Source organism: Sinocyclocheilus grahami, unplaced genomic scaffold, assembly GCF_001515645.1.
Source record: "Sinocyclocheilus grahami isolate Dianchi unplaced genomic scaffold, SAMN03320097.WGS_v1.1 scaffold6.1, whole genome shotgun sequence".
Lineage (NCBI taxonomy): Eukaryota > Metazoa > Chordata > Actinopteri > Cypriniformes > Cyprinidae > Sinocyclocheilus > Sinocyclocheilus grahami.
This window is the reverse complement of record NW_015505185.1, coordinates 3250470-3275610: the sequence shown is the minus strand read 5'-3', so window position 1 is coordinate 3275610 and position 25141 is coordinate 3250470. Positions and strand designations below refer to the sequence as shown.

At 38.5% G+C, this 25141-nt stretch overlaps 1 protein-coding gene across 7 annotated transcripts in view; it reads right to left on the bottom strand.

The window, feature by feature from the left end:
- The window catches only part of msi2b (musashi RNA-binding protein 2b), a 248385-nt gene that overhangs the window by 41315 nt on the left and 181929 nt on the right, over positions 1-25141 (bottom strand). For all 7 annotated transcript variants that reach the window (XM_016275279.1, XM_016275302.1, XM_016275287.1 and 4 more), the window contains exons 8-9: positions 16020-16102; positions 1471-1585 (exon numbers count right to left, since the gene is read on the bottom strand). In XM_016275279.1, the coding sequence (XP_016130765.1) occupies positions 1471-1585; positions 16020-16102 (198 nt within the window). The remainder of the gene's footprint in view (positions 1-1470; positions 1586-16019; positions 16103-25141) is intronic.

The window sequence follows — 25141 nt, the reverse complement described above, 5'->3', positions numbered from 1 at the left end:
CACACATGTGTCACATCCGTGAAGACTCTGAAGCGGGGCTCCCAGCAGAAATGGAGAGGAGTTTCAACTGGCATGGCAGTCGTAGAGCCGCTAGCAGAGCGTGGCGACGTTAACGCGAGCGCAGTGCCAGCATCGGAGCGCCAGTCCCAGTGCTCTCTCCGAGGAGCTCTTTCAATGGGCTGTTGCCTCTCCCTGTCTGCCTGTTCCAACATTATGATTTAGCATTTTGTTCTCCGAGATTACAGTTATACACTTGTTCCATGCCATCAAGCCCAGCATCTATGCTTAAAGCGTGAACACACATATTTACGAGTATCATTCTGAAACGACCATTTGTCTCTGAGGTCAGCATGAGACAACATTTGCTCTAAAATCCCATTCAGTGAGTAACTGGATCTAGATCCAGTGAACACAGAATTTTCTAATAATTCACAAAAAATGTTGCACTAATAAAAGTGTTTTCAGTAATAAATATACATTTTATATAAAAATTATAAATCTATAAAATTGTGTATAATAATATGGATTCAACTCAGACATATGTTCTTAGTTATTTATAAAATATTATTGAAATAGTACTAGCCATTTTTAAAAACCAAGGAGAGGGAGTGGTCACGGTGAAACATCCAGTCATTTGGTGTCTCTGGAAAGCACTGAATGCGCTCTGTACAGGACATCCAGACTTAAAACTGTGACATGTGAGGTCTCTGAGAAATTCACTAAAATATAATGTCCACTACAGAGGCAAAAACTCCATAGCTGGGTCTCAGGAGGATATATATATATTACTCACTGTTAATGTTTAGATTTTAAAATATTTTTATATAAATATAATTTACATTTAACTTATTTATTTAAATATAATGTACTATACAATATAACATATATAATTTTGTGTACCTGAGGTTTGAGTTATTTTATTGTACATATAGAAAAACATTGTTAACTTATCAATGAATAAATAAAAGTTTTCTACATTTTCTTTACACAAAAAATACACGTGGATACATGGTTAGCGAACAAGACCCAATCATTAGGTATTTTTTAAATCAACATGAAATCAAATTTGAACCCATTTACTTTCATATTAGATTTTCCTGGTCATACTTTCAATGATTCAGTGGTGCACATTATTCCAAAGAATAAAATGTTTGTCTTTGAAATCTTTTATGAAAATGTAAGAACTTAACTTGACTTTTTTACTCTCTAATTTTCAACCCTTCTTCTACAATCACCGGTCATATAGAGATCTACCTGTGCTGGTCTATATGTAATACCCGCTTTTCACAATCCAATCAAATCCCGTTAGCTAAAATAATTTTTTTTAAGCTGCATTACAGAAGTAAAATGGGCTGAATGCAGATTCATGCTGATTTGAAATTAGCACCCCAGTCAATGATCAGATTACAACAGTGATTGACAGTGTTAACGTATGAATAATTGTAAGCACGAAATTGAGATGACACTTACTCAGCATGCCCATTCCCAGCATAAAGGCGTCCATGGTGTAGGGCAGCCCTCTGGCTCTCCCCCGCGTCCCTGGAGGAAACATCACTTCCTTCGGCTGGGCCTTCTTACATTCTACCTGTGGATGGAGCACAAAAGATGTAGTTTCAGTACTAATAAGACCACTTATTGCATCAAGGTACTGTCCGACTATTACAAATGTCCTGCCCACAGGGCATAAGAACAGTGTTGTTCATATCTGGCTTGTGTCACCTTGCAGACAAACTATCAGAGCTCTCATAAGGATAATATATCTCTTGTTAGAAGAATGAAAGGGACTAAAACAAACACACTGTTCAGCCTGTGAAATCACAGTGTTTGTGCATCTCAGTTGGTAATGTACTGCCTTAATGCTGCTGTAGTTTTTTTGAGAGAGCGCTTTTGATGTTTACATGTTTGCGAAGGCATGCCGTGCACTACCTTCGGGCAAAAAAATGTTTTTTATTTTTTGTTTCCTTATCATTCCCCTACTGTCTTGCCACTCCAATCTGGTCCTCATCATCGAACCATTTCTACTCAGGGCACTTCCCCCCTGATCACCCCCCAACCAGCTCCCTGCCGCCTTCTACTGATAATTTTCCTGCTGTGCTGACTGACATTTCGCCCTCCTCCACAATGCATGGTTAAAAGTCTGTTCATGACAGAACACACAGAGTGGGCGTCAAGAGTGACAGACCAACTGCAAACACGTGCATTAAAATTAAGTACAGCTCCAGAATGAAGGATCCATGGGTTTGCGGTACTGACATGGTAAGACACGGTGTCGTGCGCACAATGTGTCAACAAAGTCTCAACCACCTGAGAGCCGCTCTTTATTTAAGCCCAATGAAAGCACAGATGACCGGGAGGGCATGTAGTGTCTGACAGACTGATTACTGGTGCATGTATACACTCCATCGTGCACACGGAGCCTAGGGTTAGTATAGTGGTAAATGCACATGAACGGCTTATTTGGATTGACTATGAGCACTATGAGAGGCTCTTGTAGGGCATAGTAGACAATCTGTCCTCACCATGTCAACCTCTATTTGTCCATTTATATTATAGACGCTTGCCTGCTCTTCTCTGGAGCTTCAGTTTGACTGGCTAACGGCAAATGCACACTACAAGACAGAAGTTCAGCACCCTTTCATGTTTTAATTATGTGATTTAAAACACTTGTATGAATGTTAAATGAATAGAAAGATCTAAAACATGGGTTTTCAAACTGGTGTCCGGGAATCCTCAAGGAGACAATTCTGTGTTTTTCTGTCAATATGGGGTGCTGTATGTACATTAATGAGGAAAAAAAATTAACTTAAATGATTTTAGCAAATGGCTGCAATATAACAAAGAGTGAAACATTTAAGGGGGTCTGAATACTTTCCGTACCCACTGTATATTGATTTTATTATAATTTTGCTATTGACACTAAGTGCAAATAGCATATTTTCATAGCGATAGATGCTATTTACACTAAGTGAAAATAGCTATAGATTCTATTTACACTGTGTTAAATTAGCAGGATTTTCTGCTATTTATACTACTTATTGCAAATAGTGGCAATTATCTGCACCTCAGTATTGTAGCACATTACAAAACAGTATGTAATAATAACGTATGGCGTGTAAATTATAATTTTAATTCAAATTATTAAATGGATGCCACCTTATTGGGACAATATAAGCCCTCCCTACACCTACCCTACCCCTACCTGATACTTTATTTTCAACTTTTTGATTATTTCCTTCATTTTTATTGAAAATAAATGCCTTTCCAATGTGATATGAGATTTGAAAAGGGAGAAAAAAAAAAAGGTCGGCAAAAGGTCAGATTCGAACTCGGTTCAATCACGTCAAAAATGACTACAGCACATGCTTTACCATCTACACCACTGGAGCTGTTATTATACGATCGTCTTTTGTAGTGTTGACTAGCCCAATCACACGTTGGTGGGCAGAGCTAGTGTAAATAGCCTCTGCCGACAAGGCACATAATAGTTGGCGGTCCTTGACATCAAAAGGTTTGACAACCCCTGATCTAAATAAATAAAGTTTGGCATTAGTTAGAGAATAGCGTGCATTATACAAATGAAAAAACAACAACAACAAACAAATAAACAAACAAAAAAAAGAAATAAAACAAAATATAACTCAACAACAAGATTTTGTCTTGCAGGTGTATGTTGCCTAAATTTGTCTATTTCTTTTCCACTATCCCAGCTGTTCTAACACATCAGCTCTCTACAGATCTTCCAGACACATATGTGATGTGCATAATCTTATGGTCCATTTTAATTGCCAAAGCCCAAAATAAAAATTAATACCTTCGAAAAACTGGCAGAGCTCTTCTAAATTAATTAATCCACCCAGCATGCAACACATCAAGCTAGGTGACTGTATGACAGTATGTTGACCTTGATGTTAACGGCAAGAGAAAATATCATCGAATTTCATCACCTAAAGATAAAGGAAATTCAGATATCTGTTAAAGATAATGCCTCCATTCTCTCAAATGACCTTATATGTCAATAATGCGCTAAAAGAAAGCTGTATTTTCATGCTTTGAGCAGGCTAACAAACTTCAGACATCGCAACGCAAACACTGCGGTCTCTTTTCCAAAAAAACGAGCACATAAACCAACAAGCACTCACAATCAGTATTCAGGTCCTCAGGACTTCTCCAAATACAACATGCCTTCATTAGGCGCTGGCACTAAAGAGAGAGCGTGTGTGTGTGAGTGTGATGCGTGTAATTATGTCAGTGTGTGGTTTCAGTGATGAGGCCTGCAATCTCTGTGTGTTGCTAATAGGCAAGGAAAGCCTGGTTTCCGATCTGACTGTCATCAAATGGGCATTTAAGAGCCATGACTATGGCTTCACATTATTACTTAACTAATTACCCTCGTCAGTTGAGGTAGGCCAATGATGAGCTCCCTTCCCTCGTTAATGAAACTACGAAGGCCCGTGGCTAATGACCCGAGAGCACAGGGCAGCTCCGTTATCACGCCTGCACAGGGGGAGAAAGACGAGGAGAAGACGAGAGGAGGAAAGGACAGGAGGGACAACTGTTGATGGCTGGATGTCTACACTTTTGGACCAAATCGGGGCATTGACTTTGAAACAAAGACCAACCGAAAACCTCAAAATGAAACGCAGCCCTCTTTGTGTGCGAGATATCAAGGCATCATGAACTTCTGTGTAAAAAATGTGAAAAAAGTTGGCTAGTGCTGTTAATGTGGGAAATTTCCCAACTTTTTTTTTTTTTTTTTAAGTGAAATGATAAAATTATTAAAATATTACTTTAATAAAGTATTAAAATAATTACAATATTCAATTTATACAAATATATTTCAAAATATATAGCTACAAAAAATGTGTCCATTTTTTTTTCAAATTCAATATTAAATAATATAATACTCCACAGATAATCTACAGAGGTTTTAAAAAATTATATTTAAGTATTAAATATTTTTATTTATATTAATATTTGAATGCATATGAATGCCTGATTTTTTAAAAAATTAACAACTTCAGCTTTCTAGAGTGAACTAAATATAACATTTCAGGGACTATATCTTCTAATGGAAGGATGACACTACTGTAAAATTGACTTAATAAAATACAGTTTTAATGTAAATTTGTGTTCTTGATTTTTATAAAAGCAATAAGCCACTTGAGGTCATGCTATATAGTAAATATAGTTAGGTCAGAAGTGGTTGCTGGGATGTCTATGCATGTTGTGCAAAATCCTTTAGCCACATCTAAATTCATAATAACGTCTCTTGTAACTCACTGCTTAATTATATAATGTTTAGAATTATTTATATAATGATTTATTAATGAAGGCTAAGTGTTAGCAAACGTTTTATTTGTCCATTTAGCCCTGCCACCTGTCTAATGACCACACTGCCACACGGAGCCCAACAGAGACATTAAGGTGTTTATGTGCGTGTGAATGCAATCAAAACCCCATAATATCGCACATCTACCGTTCACCCCAGAGAGCAGGTTAAGTGGAAGTCCAGGGTGGAAAGGACGACAGCAGAGATGAGAACAGGGTGCGTCCACTCGCCTCGCTAATTGTCAGGAAATCATGAGCGGGAACACGGTACCGGTGGGCTGGAGCAAATGTGGCCATTAGTGTCCGTGTCCCTGGCAGAGCCAGTGTGAGCGGGCGAGAGGTGTGAGACAGGATCGATCAGCTCCAGAGAACACACACGCGGCTTATTAGCCGGCTGGTTAGGGATAGATTAGATCCAATCTGCTAATCTGCTGCCCTGACCTTGTGACAAGAAATGTCACTCACACTAAAACTTCAGCCACCTGTTTTGACTTTGAAAAGGGGGTGATTTGACAAAAGGTGATGAAAAAAAGACTCAGCACAGGCTGATGACTGCTGGAATACCCGACATACAAGCCAATCTTTCATAAATGTGACCCTGGACCACAAAAGCAGTCTTAAGTCGCTTGGGTATATTTTTATCAATAGCCAAAAAACAACATTGTACGGGTCAAAATTATCGATTTTTCTTTTATGCCAAAAATCATTAGGATATTAAGTAAAGATCATGTTCCATGAAGATATTTAGTCAATTTCCTAACGTAAATATATCAAAACTAAATTTTTGATTAGTAATATGCATAGCTAAGAACTTAATTTGGTCAACTTTAAAGGCGATTTTCTCAATATTTTGATTTTTTTGCACCCTCAGATTCTCAAATAGTAGTATCTCGGCCAAACATTGTCCTAACAAACCATACATCAATGGAATATACATACATAAATATATATACATACACATACATATATATATATAGAGAGAGAGAGAGAGAGAGAGAGAGATACAGAATAAAATATATACCACTATACAAGTTATCATATAATTTCTTTAAAAAAAAATAAAATAAAACTTTTATTACTTTATTTTATTGTATTCTGTTGTTGGCTGGAGCAATTATTTTTTCTTTGTTAGAGCATTGAGTAATCCAGGACTGATACTATTGCCCTAATAAAAATAATAATAAAAAAATAAATAATTATAAATAGAAAAGGCAATGTTCCTGATTGAGATAAATCCTGAAAATGAACTTCCTGCTATTTAAATGAAAATCAGAATTGGCATAATCATATTGCAATAATAGACCAGCATGTGTAGTAGACAAAGAGAATCAATAATCTGAAAATATTCACTTTGAATAATCCACTGTGAAAAGAAAGAAAGAAAACCTCAAGAGAAGCTGCAAAACACAAGACAGTTACATTTTGCTCCTTAAAGCAGATTTGCTTCTCTTTCAGCGAGAGTGAGGGAAAAAAGCGTTCTCCTCTGACAGGGAGGATAAAAAAGAAATGAATCAGAAAGCTTTTTTACTTTCAGAACTGCAGAACTGCAAAAAGCCTGCCTCACTCTCGAGAGTTTAGGATCACATAATGCCTGACATGAAAGACACTTAACCAAACTCGATAAATAAATATGCATTCTAAATAGGCAGAGACCTGCAAATCATGGACACCTTCACGAGCCCCTGCCGCACTGAGATTGTCACAATGATGGAGTTAGAATTCCCTGCACCTGCTGTATATCTGAGGTGGGCTGCCTGAGGAATCAGTCTTATTTCCACCCTCCGTACCATTCGAGATCGTTCATAAAGTCAGACAGAGAGAGAGAGGCAAATTGACTGGACCCCCCTCTTTCAGACATCCATTTTTCATCTCTGATATTGAGCTTGAAAAACACTTTTCATATCCCGACAGCAAATAAAGCAGGTCAAAAGAAGAGGCTTTTCAATGCTATAAGAACAACATTGTTTTCCTTTAATGTTTCCACACTGGACGGTAAATTAAGATGCAACATTAATCAGATCACTTGTTAATGGACACAAACAGTCTTATATTTTCATTTGGGAAAATTTGAAGTTCAAAACATGACTAATCTGGACTCAGAAAAGTGTCCAAAAATTTGCAGTGGTGGAGGTAACGAATTACAACTACTCACGTTACTGTAATTGAGTAGTTTTTTCGGGTACTTGTACTTTTTTGAGTATATTTTTAAAGATGTACTTTTACTTGTACTTAAATACAAATTAAGCAAAATAATCTACTTCATTACTTTTAAATCATAGTTCGTTACTGAGTATGCCCACAATTTGAATTGATATTCAAACATTTAACGGCACTTCAGTAGCCAATAAAGATATCTGACTGTAAAGGGACCAATAAAAGCCCTGATATCTGAACCGGGAAAAGCCGCCGCTGCAGCAGGTGAAGAGCTGACCAGACAGTGAGGGAGCTCAGCGTAATTTATGGACTCAAAGTTTGGAGAAACAAACTACATAGCAGTGTTATCATAAATATCTATATTTCGATACATATACTGAAATATCTGACACAGTTCCATTACTCATTTTCCACAGTATCTACCGAATATAGCCTGTTTGACACGCATCCGCCTCCTGTCGATTACAGAGTCCGAATGTCCACGCGGGATTGCAGGTATTCCGCATAATTTTAATCATTCCCGAGCAAATGTGGTGAGCGCTTTATTGTAACATGAGAGCACAGTCATGTAATTGTAGAAAACTGGATGCGAGCTCTCAAATATGCCTAACTTATACAAATGAACTGCCTGTCCTCTCACTCTGATATTGCTTGTGCACACTCAGACTGTGTACAATCGCGATCTCTCCATGCTTTTAAAGTAGAAATTCAGTGTTGTCATATTTTGAATAGCTCAAACTGAATTGAGGTCATTTGTTTTATAATTTTATTACTGACTGTGAAATCAAGCTTCCTTGTGCTGTAAGCTTTTGCAACAAAGTTACCCTATTTTAAAAACACAAATACACAGAATGAGCAAATGTTTAAGATTGAGATTTTTGTAATGGTAATTGATCAATATTTATATGTATGTAGATAAAAGCCTATATTAAAATCTGTTCATCATATAAAGCCAATGTGTCTTTTTAGAAGACTTGGATTAAACCAATTTCAAAGCTTGAAATAATGATTGCCTTGAAAAAATGGATGGACAAAATATATTAAAATATTTATATGGCAGTATACAGTATGTGGTAGTTTTGCCAATGGTGTTGAAAATGATTAGTTGTCATGAAATCAAAAATGACCCCTTACTTTTTTAGTGCACATTATTATCTTGTGGTGAACAATTGAACCATGCAAGTCAATACAATGGGGAAAAAAAATGTCTGCTGTCGCTTCCGCTCTGGAATGGCGTTCTCGCTCTGATGACGTCAGTTTGAGGCTTCGGGAGAATCCTCTTGTTAAGTCATTACATAAGGACTGCTGTTTCCGGGTCCATGCCTCTACTTATTTCACTTGAGAATACCATCTCAACAGCCATTTATGAGCACTATTTAATTAATATTACATATTTAAGCTATGCATTTAAAAATGTGCTGTGCACACTACAGTCTCCGTGCTCACAGTGTCTCAGACACTAATATTTTAGCTGAATCACTGTCAGGCCATCCGGGATTTCAGTATGGTGATAAAGGTTAGGGTTATAATTTTTCAGTATTACATGACATCGTGAGTGTGTATATGCATAGTTTGTTGTTTTTTGGGGGGCGTCTGGCAGAGCATTAGGACCCAGAAGCGGTGAAGCGTGATGTCAGGCGTAACAAGCAGATATTCTTAACCACTCCTATCCAACCGTGAATCTGCTATGAGCAAGAGTTGGAGTGGAGGTGCGCCACAATAAAACCCCACCCTTTATTCAATATTCCGTTTCACTTGGAATTTCATCACAACACTGAAGTCAGTTGCAACTTCCGGTTCACGGGTACTTTGATACTGGTTTTCAAGGTATTGAAGTTAGAAATTCCTGTATCATGACCACTAATTCACATACTTTGTCAATAAGATAAAAGTGGGTTTTGTTCAAAGTAGCTATTAACCACATAGATCTTTGATATGAATATTTTTTGGTAATTAATTAAATATCGCCGGCTAAAAAGTAACTAGTACTCTGAGTAGTTTTTGAGAGGAGGAAACATATTTCTCTTGAGTTGTCCTCATGGCCTGCAAGCCAAAAAAAATCCAGCACTGCAGGTGTAGACTGATTCACAAACAAATGACTCCTATGAACCGGTTCTTTTTGTTAAGTTACATACATACAGAACGAACAGTACTTATGAGCTCTTATGGTTCTTTTGATGAACTGTTAAGGCAAATAAGCGGTATGAGGCAGTATGAGGGATCCATGAATGAACTGAATCCATCAGTGGTTAAAGAACCAACATCTGATTCACTTACTCAACCATTACGTTGAGTTGAATTCTGTGTATCTTTACATAACAATCCATGAATACATATTGTTAAAGATGAACATTTGCGCTTTTTTGTAATAAAATTAGTTTAATCTTTTTTTTAAACAGCATTTTAAAGATGTTAACATCATTGTGCATATGTTCTTGTTTTTATTTTTGCTGGCCCTGTAAGGATGCGAATGTGCGATTTTTTTTCAGCACAGGGGACGCTAACTCATATTTAAATTTAATGTGGAAGTAACTGTTCTCAAGTATTTAGATATATACACATTTCAAACCTCAAGCTGTCTTTAACAGGCCCAGTACAGTATGTGTGCGTGTCTGTGGTCTCGCATCAAATATATCATATTTAAATGTTATCACAGCTCTCTCAGTGAACTCCTGTTACATCACTGCATGAGAGGTCACGCCGTATGCGGCATCTTGTTTGTACAGTTCCCAGAGATAAAACAGACATGAGAGGAAAGGGGGAGAGAAAAAAGAAAACAACCCCCTGCTCTTTTGCCCAGGGGCACCAGAGCTCGGCTTAACACTGAGGCATAATTCATCGCAACTTGAATTAAATTACATTGGAGACTTGGGGCTCCCGTACATTATTGATACACTTACAGCTATTCCATCTGACACAGAAATCTATATTCGCCAACAAAAAAGAAAGCCTGTCAGAGGCTATTTATGCCTCCCAAACTGAATGTCTGTTTCAACAACGTTACAGTGAGAACTCTGGTAAGCACATACAGATAAAGAGAGAAAAAAAACAAAGACTCAGAAACTTCACATTTAATCACGGCTTTGCTCTGGTGTAATTTAAAGAGTGCAATGCAACCTTACACAAAGGATCGCCCTGCATCTTTATCACACAATTTTACCTACTTATTTACATCATAATGTGTTTACACCCCCTACCTCCCTTAAACTTCATGACATTCCCTAATAGTAATGTAATGTATTTGACAAGATCAATTAAATAGTTGAGAATTCCACTAAATGATGGGAGGAAAAAAATAAGCTTCTGGATTTTTGATGATATAACAACATAGTAAAACTTGTGTCAGTTATTCATTGTTAAATTCACAGTTATTAATATTTTAATGAGTAAACAAAACACAGCATTTCTGTGGAATGACCCTCTGCTTTCTTATTCTCTTTATCTCTACATATTTTACTCATATGCGCGCACACACACACACACACACACACACACACACACACACACACACTCGCACCCTTTTTCCTCTGGTTTTGTCCGCCCTTCTATTTAAGCCACGAATGTGCTGAATCTCCTCCTTTCTTTGTTGTGACATTTCCAGATCTCTGAGAGCTCTCCGGAAACAGCCTGCTCCATTACAACTAGCTGAATTACTGTAATCTTTTCAAATATCACAATCCCCTTCCATTAGCCCAACCTACTCTTAAGATACTGTGGCAGGAGTGTGTAAATACATCTACAGTCACTGCACACAAAGAGACAATAAACATCTATTAGATAAAAAGGCCTAAACAGATCTGAGTGATTAGAGAGGGGGACAAATAAACAGACACACGTTGAAACGCGCATAGCTGCTATTCACAAAAAGAAAAATAAATTATGAGTCCTATTAAAGGTTTTTACACCTGCTTTGGTTAGTTTCCTTCATTTACTGTTTAAGTCATTTACAAACATATTTCCCCATATTGCTTGTGTTTTGCAAATCATTTTGTATAAAGATCTCTGTGCTGTACAGAGAATTCTTCAATTACTTTCTTTTGAGGAATAAGAACTGTTTTTGTTCCTACAATGAAAGTCAATGGGGTCCAAAACAATTGTCTTTTCAAAATATAATATTTTGTGTTCCATAAAGTGATACAAGTTATGAATGACAAGTGGGTGAGTAAATGATTTTCACTTTTTAGTGGACTCTCCCTTTAAGAAATGTATATTTATAGATTACAGATGATCTACACACTAGTTTCACTTTTGTATTTGCTGCTGTGGCCAGAAATATTTCAGCTAAAAATGGCTTGCGCTTTGAACCACCCATATATATTTTATAATCCGACATTTTTCAGCAAAACCAAATATTTAAACAGACTGAGACTCGGTAAGCGGCTGCTAAATGAAGCAGGCATGAAAGCACACTAACTCTGCACTGTCACCGCTGTTTGCACCACATCTTGAAGATAGCTTCAGAGAGCCACGAGCCTTCAGGCCAAAAAAAAAAAAAAAAAGGGGGGGAAAATAGGAGTCATTTTCTCCCATCCTGAACTGACACTTTTTCCCTCTTCTCTCCTCACAGCGGTAGATTATCTTCCAATGATAGCACAGTCCGGGGCCTCAGCGCGGCAAGGCAGACGCTAAATTGGCCTGCCGACACACTCAGCACTTATCATACATGCTAATGGGCCGGCTCGCTGTGGGCAGGCGGCAATCCTGGCTGGGCGGCCGGGGCACACTGAGAGAGGAAGGGTGGGAACGGTAACAGAAATGAGAGCGACAACCTCCACACTGCCCGCAGGAGGCAAGGGCACTGCCAGGGAGGACATGAGCACAGAATTCACATCATTCTGCCGCAGGCACGCATGGGTCTGGTGCGGCATTGCTCTTTACGCGTTAAGGGCAAGGAGGGTACTGACTGAGTACTTGATCGCTTAGTAATGGGCAGCTAAAGGAAAGGATGTGTTCCTGAATATGATGTGACGAGAGATGACTTATGCAGTCCATACTGTTCCAAGGTTGGAAAGGTGATGATTCCCAGAGGGAGAGAGTGAGGCAGTGATAGAGAATCAAAAAGAGAGAGGGAGATAACATGTGCAGTCATATGTCCATGAGAACTCCCAGAGAGAGGGTTTACATGGGGTCAGGATACAGTCACTTCTTCCATGGTGTCAAACAGCCACCAGACTATAAATAACACTTCCTGGGCCGGGACCTAAAATTAGCCTGTTATTGAACGCTCCCTCACGCAGCTGTGGGTCACAATGCTCCAACATCCCACTAGTCGATTAGAGAGACTGGGTACTTATTTATTTTTAGTTTTAAGGGTTTTAAATGGGAGTGCTTTAATTAGCATATTATACGTTAGCTGTTAGCATTTGGCATCGTAAAAGTCATTCCAACTATGCAGTGCACTTTCACATCCCAATAAAAAAAAAAACAGTGTGTGTGTGTGTGTGTGTATATATATATATATATATATATATATATATACACACACACACACAGTATATACATATTCTATAATATTTTTTTTTATTTAGTAACTGAAAAATTTTTTTTGATTTCCATCTATAAAAATATGTATATGATATAAACTCATTAGTATTACAATTCTGTGATGTTTGAAGTTGAAAAGTTGCCACATGACAGGAATGACCCATAATGACCCCTCTAACTACAGTAGAAACTACGGTCACAAAACTTTCCTTTCAGCTCCGGTGCCTCTTCTGAAGGCATTTTCCAATGGACAAACTGCAGGGAGAGTGCTGAAGTCATTCCGCCGCTTTATAGCTGTCCAGGTGATTTCAGCCACTTATCCAACACAGTCGGCTCATGTTCACACAGTATTCCTTCATAACAGACTGCACTGGGGGGGATAAAAGTCTCTGGAATGCCTGATAAAATAGAGAATGTTTGGAATGGGACTTCAGAAATAAGCTCCCACACAGACGTAACAGGATATTATGACTCTTGTGCTGTTCAAAAGGGATGGAAAATGGTCAAAACAACCATTAGGGTCTGTCTATTAATAGTGATTCCCAACCATATCTGCTCAATCTGGAACTAGTCGTGCTGTGCTTTAGTTTTAATTGTTTTCATTGATAAAATAAATCAAGCGATAATATGTGTTCAGCTCGCTAAATGGTTTACTTCTGAAGTGGAATTACATTTCAAATGAATCTCTAAAGAGTTCACTTCAAGGTAATCTCGATCCATCAGAACCTCTTCGTGTGGGATCTAACCTGCCTGCTAGATTCTACGTTCCTGTCTCCAAGCCTGTGGATCAAGGAAATGTCTTCTGAATGTTTAATGTCTGGCTGCATTTCCAGGCCAGATATCAAATAAGTTGATCAGGAAGCGTGGGGTCTGTTGAGACCGCCACCGGTCCAGCTTTCCAGATCCTGGAACCATTTAGGGTCATTTATGGATATCCAGGGTCCTGGCAGCTCGAGAGTGGCCTTACTGGGTCAACAGAGCCTCTCTATAAACAGCTACTGAGCCTGGCTCGCTCTCTGCTCCACAGCCTGGGGTCGAGGGTCACAGATGGTGCCTCTGAAGATGGCGGCTTACCAAGCAGGCAGTCGACGTACAAAGCTGGCATTTCCACAAGCAGAGGGAGATCATTACGTCCGCTGTACAAAATATTCATGATAATAACAATATTACCATGGTCGAATTAGCAAGTCAAATATGCACACAGGCCTGCTAGCAGACAAGGCTTCAGAGACCACTTTGATCTTGTTGGCAAAAGCAACTTGATGATGGCAATTGAAATCAGTAAGAAGAGCAAAAGAGAGCAAAAGGAAGGATGGGTTTCCGCCCAACACGCCTTGACCTTTTTCTTGATTTTTAAGCCTTTCGTTTCCTGCGCACCATCTGAGAAATTATCTGAACTGAGAGACCATGACAAAGCTGTCATTTTAAGTAAATGTTTTCCCTTCTCAACATTTATCTTTTTCTTAAACCTTCGTGACTGATATTAGCTATGCAAGTAATTCTCCAATGGCCCAATTTAAGCCAGCCAGTCGATCAACAGCGAGGTTCCTGCTATGAGACGCTGGGGGAAACGTGTTAAAAGAAGAAAAGAAATTCAGGCTTTCTCTAGACGCTCACTGAATAATGAGAACATTTGATGCAATATCATATAAAAATTAATGGAGAGACAGGAGAGGCTGGTCTCACTGTGTTGTCATGTTTAGAATGGAATACTGGGATACACTGTGTCATCGGCAAGGTTGGAAAAGCTATTTGGAAACTGCAATTGAAACTACTACTACTATAATAGTCTAAACTGTAGACAAGCAATTTAAAAAAAAAAAAAAATTAATCTTTCAAATAGGGTCATATCAATAAAAATGAGCATAAACAACTATAGTAAACACTATATTTAAAATAAAATAAAATAAAAAGTTTAATTTTATTCACAAACAATTCACTCTTTTGGGTGGTTCGTTTTAGTGAATTAAAAACATGTAGCCTGATTACAAAAACAAGTGATTCTAATGAGTCTGTTCTTTAAATGGACAGTTAAAAAAAAGTTACTGAATTACTGTGATGTTTGTTACTGTTTTGAATTTGTCTAAATCAAAGTCCTGTGTCATTTTTCAGCATTAAAGAAAGATATTTTTTCATATATAATAAGCAAAAGGGACACATAACTGAAATGTACCCAAATTAATTAGAATCAAATTAAATCAAGAATTGATAAACACAAAACAAACTGTTTTGGTAACAACTGAGCTACTTCTGAGTCATTCTAATGAATCAATATAGCCAAATTTGGCTAGTTAACTCCCCAACACTGATCATCAACGGCACAAATCAGTACTGAGCTCGATCTCATGGAAAACTCCTGGAGGCTCATTGTTCTCAGTGATTTGTAAGTACAAGTAACTGAACTTAACTGACAGCGCTGACCTTCATTAAAAATCCTGCTAACTGGCTGTCATGTAGAATGACACCGGGGTTGTCCTCATTTCGTGATTCGTCGCGAGCACTGCAAGCTGCATCTGTGGCTTGCCTGCAGAAGCCTCAAGGTCAGGAACCGTGTCCCTCTGCTGTCTTTCATTCTCAAAAGCTTGGCAAGACATGGAGAAATCTAATACGAACCGTAGCAGCAAACATAAAAATCGCAGGACAGGGCATCAGGTACCAACATGCAAGAGGCACCCAGGCTTTGATTTTTAAATCTTCTTTCAATCTTTTGCACCACACACTTTTAACAAGCCCCCAGAATGACTGCCAGATCCTTTCCCAGTCTTCCCTGGATGAGGGAATTGTAATGGGGGAAGAGAGACAGGCCTTTACTCCCAGCCTGGCAGACAGGGATCCAAGACACAATTTCATGGTTTGTGGCTGGTGCACACCAGTGACTCCTCATCCCCTTGAAAGCAGGCTGGTCGGGGATAGGGATGACACCCCACGCGCACACGGCAGCCCTGTCACCCTCACTGTACGCTGCCCATTATTGGCACCCATTCTGCTTCCAGCATAAAATATTAATCCCGGCCCCCGAATTGAAAAATTGCAAAGAGGTGAAAGCAACTCACCATTTTATTATTGATTTCGTGAAAATGAATCTCGCAGACCTTTTCCACCACATCCTCGTTCTCGAAAGTTACAAAGCCGAATCCTGTGAAGAGGGAGAGGATGGGAGAGAGAAAACAGGGGAAGAAAGGAGGGGGGGGGGGACAGCTCATGATTGAAGTGAACCAACACAGAAGCAGTTAAATGAACAGGAAAAAAGCAACAAATATCTGTTGATTGCTATTATCGTATGGAGAAGGCAGAAATGAGCCATTGAGTCGTGCAGCAATCTTCGTTTTATCTGGTCCTAATGCCATGCAAATTATGTATCTAGTACAGAGCAGGAACTCTTTTGCTGTTAAAATGATGAAGTCCTGGGCACTATTAAAATAGCTTTGAGCCTGCTCCTCAGAGATGGAGGAAGCTCAAAGCTGTTTTAATGGGATTTGTAGAGCCAGCCAGCATCTGAATTCCATTACCAAATATTTGATGTTTCTTTGCGAGTTTTTCAATACGTGACACACTATTTTTCCTCATTCCTAAGTGCCTCTACTGAGGATCCATTTTCACCTCACAGAGCACAACAGAGCCACACCATCCATGAGGAACGGGGAACATCCAGTGATTAAAAAAAAGTGCACAAACCCACTGAGACTGAGTCTCAAACTAGATATCAATGTTTGCGAACAGAATACTGATAATTTGTCACACACAATGATGCATGCACATATAAACACGACCAGGGGGCAAGAAAAGATCTGAAACATGGAGGGACACAGTATAAGCTCTAATCAGCTTCGATCATGAATGTTAATCAAGTGACATAAATGCCCAGTAGACACTTGCTATTTTCAACTAAAGTTGAAATTTAATGAAATGTCATGTGGTGTAAACATTAAATAAAAAGAAAAAAATCCTTACAACTTTAATACATTTGGGTGTATGAATAAGCAGTTTTGTTACAATATTTGTAATAATGATGCTACTACAAATAACCTAGTAATTCATATAATACTTTTCCTAATATTACTAATAATATATAAAAAGTCTATTTAATACATAAATGAAAAACATGCACATCATAGCATGCATGCACCTCATCATACAAGAGGTGTATGCAAGTCATTTTTATGTTTGAATAATGCAATAGATATAACAAAACATTTGCAACTAACTACAAGATACTTTCTTTTTTTCACACCATGGCCAAACAAAACTTTTAAAATGGGGGAAAATATATTTTTTCCCCCTATAATTAAAGCAAACTTAGACATTTCTAAAAGTTGCTTCCTCATACAACCACACTCACACACTTAATGTGCTGTGGTTTACAAGCCTTCAAGTAACAGAAACAAAAAGAACAAAAATAGAGCACTTGCCCTGCTGCTTTTAGACAAGGCTTTTGGCTTTTAAGAAAGTGAGAGATAAGTCCTGGGGTCAACAGGTCAAAGAGGTTGACAGCAAGCCCAAAACAGGAAGCCATGGAGCCCCTCTCAACACCAGCCGTGATAAGAGCAGATGAAGAGGTGGGAGGGATGATAAGAGGGCACGGGATAAACAAGAGGTGGCCTCTGGTCCAGTGTCGTGTGACCTCTCAGTGATTATACGTACAGTTTGTTTTGTTTGGGGAAGAAAACACTGGCTGAATGATCTGCTCCCTGACAGTAGAATCCACTCCTCACCCTGCTGGGGTAAACACAGAGGTGGATGGCGTGTTGTTAACGAGTTGACAGAACGCCGTAGCTGTGCTGACTGATGGGGTATTAGCTACGCTGGAACCGCATGAGGGCTTTGTATTGGGGCATGAGGTAATTAAGGGCAATTATTGTATGTACAGGCTTGTAGGGGTGATCTAGGGTCATTGCCACACTGTCATCTTCTCCAGAGTTGGAAGACGGCCAGCAGCCCCTCATTGACCCTCGAGGGTTGACATCATTGACAGGAAGTGAGTTATAGGAGCAGCCGCCCCATGGGAGGATGCTGGAACAGGATTCACAGCCAATTACCTAGTGACCTCTTCGCTCGCAATGGCTTCCTGTACAAGCCTATTAGAGCTTCCTGTGACTGATCAGACCTGATGATTCGCTGCAGGCTGGACCAGGTCCTCCCATTGCTCCACTCCCCTGACTACTCTGCTCCACCTTTTCTAGCACAGATCTGGGGGTGAATGAATGTAGCTGGTTGTACTGTAGAAGTCACTTTTTTTCTTTACTTCATTTGATAGATGAGCTAGTCAGCCCAGAGCCATATTCATATCATTAAATTCTGTCAAGTAGGCCCTCAGTGTCAGCTAATCAGAAAATATTTGATTGGTCTGAACTGAATTGTATACCTCTATAATTCCAATCCTAAATTTCAACTGAATTTAAATTGAGTTAACAAAGAACTGCAATAGAATGATAGATAAAATGATAGAACGACAGAACGATATAGATGGATAGATAGATAGATAGATAGATAGATAGATAGATAGACAGACAGACTTTCAATTTAATTCAACTGAAACTCATAAATCAAAGAGTCTATTTATAGCTTCAGAATTTTGCACAAGCCTGATTAGTCACAGGGCTTGATTACTGCTGCCTGGTGTCCTCTGTTCATTTACAGTACCTTTGTTCTTTGTTAAAAAGGACTCAGCAGGATTCATATAAAGCTATGTTTTGTACAGTCAGGGCAACAATAACCGCATGCAAACAAAGAGTCTGAAATGAAACATTTAAAAGGTGGCATTTGCAATGCTTTTCTACATGGCCAGACGCTGCATGCTAAGCGCAGACTAACTCTTTAAAGAGCGGCCCCGCACATGGAGGAAACATCCCTGGTGATTTCAGCCCAGAGACATTTACATGTGTCTGCAGGCCCCAGGCTGATGGGGCTGCCTTTGAAATCATGAGAGGCAGTTCGTTTTCCATCTCGGGCCTCTGCACCCTTATCAGCCGCACAACGACCAGTTCTGACAACCAACAAATCAGCTGTCAGGAGCAATTTCTCAGCAGCCGCAAGGGAGCTGGCACGCATTGGGTGGTTCAGGGAGCCCGACGGCTGCAGAGGGGAGGGTGAGCGGGTTACAGTACCTGCACCCCAGCAGGAAGCACCTGAAAATGACATTTCCCTGCCAATTGACAAATCTACTATCAATCCCAAAATTCTCACTGCTCAAAAGTGCACAAATGAATATCGAAGAGACTAGGGTCAGATTTAACAAGTACTTAGAGGGGGGGGAAAAATCAGAATTTTCACAACTAAGTTACAAATTGGTTTTAATGTTACATGACAGGACCGACACCATCTGAATCAGCAGGTTCTCTTATTAATTTAATATGTACACTAAAAAAAAACTAAATAAATGTACTCAAAAACTGCATGCAAATTTTACAAACAGTTATAAAGAAATAGCAAGTAACACATTAAATGAGAAATTAGAAAGTAGAACAACTGAAATAGTATTTTCTTCTAAACGTACTCCACTAATATTTGTTTTATTTACAGCTTCAGGTTTTTTTTTTTTTTTACAGTGTAGCAAAACTATTCTTATTTTAAAAAGTGGGGTTGATCAGGATTGGTATATACTAAAATGAAAATTACATTTTGTAAAATAAATAAATACATAAATGATGTTGAGTAACAAAACAAATGTGTGCAAAATTTTCTAGTGTCCATGTTTTCTACAGTGTTTCATCCAACCCCACATAACTGCAAGTTAGATCACCCCAGTAGTGGGGTAAGATGTGCCAGCAGTACTCTCTAACTTTCACAATTTAGAGATAAGTTCAAAACAAAAAAAAGAGGAAAAAAGCAGCAAATAACTGAAGGGAAGAGGTACACAACCGAATCAGATATTATTACGGCCACCTCGTATCCTTTCCAGAGACCAGAGATGGTAAATAGATTGCGTATTGCATATTAAACGATGGGGGGAAATAGCATGCCTACGGACGTTCTCATGAATGCACAGACACGCTTGCATGCGCGCGCACGCAAAATGGCGCGGATGGCGTACCACCTGAATCTGTGATTCGTACGATGGTATGCGAGATCAGATGCTGAATAATATATGACCACAAGATGAGTTCAAGAGCCCAGCACAAATAAAATTAAAATGCTAAATCAATGAGCCTTCCTCTGACCTTTGCTTAAAAAGCCGAGGGTGCCTAGAGCAGTTCGATGTATTTAAAGGGAAGAGGTACACAACCGAATCAGATATTATTACGGCCACCTCGTATCCTTTCCAGAGACCAGAGATGGTAAATAGATTGCGTATTGCATATTAAACGATGGGGGAAATAGCATGCCTACGGACGTTCTCATGAATGCACAGACACGCTTGCATGCGCGCGCATGCAAAATGGCGCGGATGGCGTACCACCTGAATCTGTGATTCGTCCGATGGTATGCGAGATCAGATGCTGAATAATATATGACCACAAGATGAGTTCAGGACGGGCAACGCTAAAACAAGCATAGCACTTAGTATAAACAAAAAGTCCTGTGTGCTGCAAAAATTCAGAACCTCAAAAACTTCTTGGAAAACCTTTATTTGCATGCATAAATCTACATACTGAACTGTGACTCTGAGATGGATGCAAATTCTATTCCGGCTCTATTCCATAATTTCTTGATTGGTTTTTAACAAATTATGGTTTGTGCCACTGCTGCTCTAAACTAACAGTACTGGTGATTACCAAAATCATTTTATAGCTTTATGTATTGGTTAGTCCTCCAATATGCATAAGCTCTTTAGTAACAGTAGTAGGCTATTTCTAATGCTATAATATAATTATTGCTGTTATCTATGAAAGAAAGGCAGAGAGCAGATAGTGTTTTTTTCAGATACCCAATTACAGTCAAAAAGTACATATACAATGCCAGCAAGAATGCAAGCTGTTATGAAGGGCATAGGAGGCAATTTTTTGTTATGTAAATAAATACTATTTAGTTGTTTAAGTTTATTTGCCCAATAAATGACAATAACATTTTTTGATTTAAACAATTTTTTGACAGATTCCTAAAATGTGTTTTCTCTTTATTATGGCAGTGGTCTAATAATTGTTAAGCACTGTATGTTTTCATAACATTCAGTTGGCACGTTAGTTTGAAGGACATTGGGCAGAATGTGGAATAGTGTTTTTTGTCAAAAAACAAAACAAACAACAATTATTTTAATCTGACTAATCGAAAAATAATCGACCAACTAATCGATTATCAAAATAATCATTAGTTGCAGCCCTAGACAGCACTAATATATATATATATATACATACACACACACACACTCTCTCTCACACACACACACACACACACACACACACGCACATATATATATTCCATTGGTGTAATATATACACGTGTGCGTGTGTAAAAATAAATAAATAGAAAATAAAAAATGGGGATGATACTGAAAGGAATTTACCTCGATTTTATTTTCTATTTTACAGCCATAGTGCAGACTGATTTAAGTTTGAAAATGAATCTTGGAATAATGACAGTTGACATCTATACTATGGCCATTATAATTATGTTAAAGGCAGGCGTTTCCTTCATTTTAAGTCACTGCTGTACAATAGCTACCAATAATTGAAAATAATACACAACCCAAAATAAAATCTGTTTCACAGTTTCAGCTACATTTAGTTTCCTCACACCAGTAAGAAAGGAAACTTATGACACAGCTGCACAGCATGCTCTCTGCACCTCACCCTGTAATAAATGCTAAGCTGCTTTTTAAACACTGTTTGCAGATTCGGAGGCATAAAGACCAGGCCAGTGACATCAGCAGCTCCGTCTGTTACGGGTGGGTGGCTGCCACAGTAGGAAAGTGACAGGGTAACATTCTGCTACACAAGTTAGCATATGTCTGTGCGTGTGTGTCTGCATGCATATGTCTCTTTGTTCATGCGTTCAGAGAAAGTGCATGAAAAAGCTTTTTTTTTGCTCGTTTGTTTGGTTGCTTTTCCTAATATGCTCTTGCTATCAAACACTGCCCTGGAAGCGAAAAAGGAAAAAGAATTGCGATGTGCCCAGACAACAAGTTCCAGCAATAAAATCAAAGCCAGTGTCAATTAATTTCTCCCCACTCTGATAAATGGGGCCCCTTTCTCATCTATTAATAATGAGAGCAGAAAGCACCACAAGAACATCTGTCAATGAGTTTCATTTTTTCTCCCAGCAGACAGTTGGCTGTCCCCCGCGCTCACATGTGCTGGGAGGAGCTCAATTCTTCGGCCTGAAGACACCCATGGGGAGTGGAAAGAATGATCCTTAGGAGTCAATAAATAGATTGGCATGCATCGATGGGAGTTTGCGGCCTTATTTACACATCCGCTTAATCAAAAAGAAGACGGGCAGGGAGAAAAATAGCCTCTCGGTAAGCTCTCTGGAACTTGGAACACTTGTAAACTAAATGAGACTAGACAGCGTAATCGATTGTAGCTCCAGCCACCCCACTACATTATAATGACTTGGGAGAGACGCATGGCTTTCGGAGAAACCGAAGAGAGGACCTAAAAAAGAATTTGGGAGGAAAAGAAAGAAGTCTATAAAACTAAAAGTTCTTGAAGCTGAGTGCTACTGCTGACGCTTTATTAATCTTTTACTCCAGTCGAGTGTGTGTGAGGAGCAGTGGTAGATAGATCTCAAGGGTGCGGAGATATCCTAAGCCGCAATTCTAGAGAACTAGTGGGGCAAATGAATGCACCTGCCACTGGCATGTTAAGGAACAAGTTCTATTAGCACGAGTGAATAAACACTCAGGCCTTTAATGTGTACTCTATAACAGTGATTCCCAACTTGTACACCAGGGGGGACTTCAGCAGTTTCAGGGGGGGGAAAAAATTAAGTTTTTCTTTGTTACACCTATAAAACAGAAATGACAACTTATGAATAAAAATCTTAAAATAAAAAAAAAGCTATTTTTAAACAAAATATTTTAGAATTTTTTTTTATATTAACACTAAAAAATACAAATAAATACATGTCAAGGTAACACTTAACACATTCAGTTGTTTTAATAAAACTAAATAATATGCATAAGTTTTGGCAATTAGCATATGTTCCACAATGTATTTGGACATTGAAGCCGCAAATAAAATTGTATGAATGAAGACCAAGTGGAATTGGTTTTAAATAAAGAGAGCCCACTTTCTGAGCAATCATTTAACAAGAAAATACGTTTCTGAAGTTTTAATTGATAAAACAATAAATATACGGTTCAAAATTAAGGAACACATTACTTCTTAGGTTACAATAAAGAATTTCAGCTTTCCTGATGGGGCTGTGGGGTACATACAGTAAGACAAAATGGTTGGAAACACTGATGTAACAAGATGAGTTTGCAATCGCATCTAGGGAAACTGATGTGGGAAAGATATGGGGAGTGATTCAATGATAGGGTGCCCTATCTTTGGCTTAAAAAAAACATTAAGGTCACTGCCGTACCCTCACAAGTGGCACTGAAGATTAATATCAACATTAGGCCCTCCAAAAACCACCTAACTAAAATACCAGCCACTTCAGAAGCAGCCATTCCTCCCTAATGGCTAATGATCTGAGTCCTTCCTCCCTCATTACAGAAGACGGATGAATGGAGAGGTGCGATATGTGCACAGTCAGCAGGATACATCTACACCAAATGTGGAGCACAGCTCAGAGAGAGAGGAGGTGAGGGAGAGAGACTGGATTTTTTAGGAACACAAACCTTTCATTCAATTATTTCTATTGAATCAAGTGAGTAAAATCGTATATCACAAGTTAAAAGTAAATGATAACCGACCAACTCAAAACCAAGTTGGAACTTAACTTTTTATGTGCAAGTGCCTTTATGACCCCTGTATCTTCTAAAGGAGCACTATAAATCAGCAGTCTTTCATCTCAGCAAATGTATCACCACCAAAATCTGTGGAGAGACCCAAGACATCTTTCCTAGGAAAAGACTGAAAACCTAATAAGATAGGAAATCCATGTTTCAGATTTTGAGCCTGAAAGTCAAAGATCTTTTTAATATCTCAAAAAGCAACACTGACATATGAGTTTGATAACTAATTTTAGTATTAAAAACAATTCAACTTGATAAGTTTCAACCGTTCTTGATAAATAATGTTAAATTTGGGATCTGATGAAAGGCAGACATAGATAGAATGAATGAAAGAGTGATAGATAAAATGATAGAATGACAGACAGATAGACGGTTAATGTTACAACTGATTCAGCTTTATCAATTCAATAAAAACCTGTTCTGCTCTGTATGTAATTGAAGATGAAAACATAATAAATGTCTACAGAAAATAAGATCAAAAGGTAAATAAAAGGATGGGGAAAAAGGGCCAAGGGAAGAAAAAGTACACAGCTTGTACAGCTTCTTTGCAATTACCAGAAAAGAAAGGATTACAAGGATGTAAGATATTAACAATGTTAGAATTTAATGTGAATATTACTTGAAATATCACTCTGAACTCCAAAGGACTCCTACATATCGTGTACCATCTGGTCTTTCACTCGACTCTGCCTGAGCAGTTGAGTCATTACAATTCAACATATTGCAATCTTTGACAATTTTTTCTGTGACTAATATAAATTAAACTAACTGTAATTTCAGATCTAGTTACGTTTGATTGTCAACACACCAAATGGCATAACAAAACGGGGAGTAAAAAACAAACAAATAAATAAGTCGAAAAAACAAAACCAAAAAAATCTATTCCCTCGCAAATGATTGAGCCATCTTTTCGCAATCATCCTCCAACATTTATCCCATTCTCATCTTTAACTATGCGAATTAGGCTTTCATTGTGTTTGTGGCGGTTCGACTGGCTCTGACAGGGCCGGTAATGAAGAGCCATATGGGACGGCGCTTTGAGCTCGATGCTTTCTGACAGTTCTTTCTTTCATAATCCATAAACTCCATGCAGTCTGCTGCCTTTTTCACAGGCGCTGGAGCAACAAGTCCAATTTCACCCCTTTCCCCTGCAAACAGGCTAATGTGATTACACTTGCATCAAAACAATTTGAGCCTTAATTACAGCAGACACATCAAGGCGAGGGCCATGATAGGAATTTCTCAAAGGAAGCAATTGGCATGACGAATTAAGGAGAGAGATTTAAAAAAAAACAAACATATTTGATAATGTGGCGTTCGTTGCCGTATATGCCA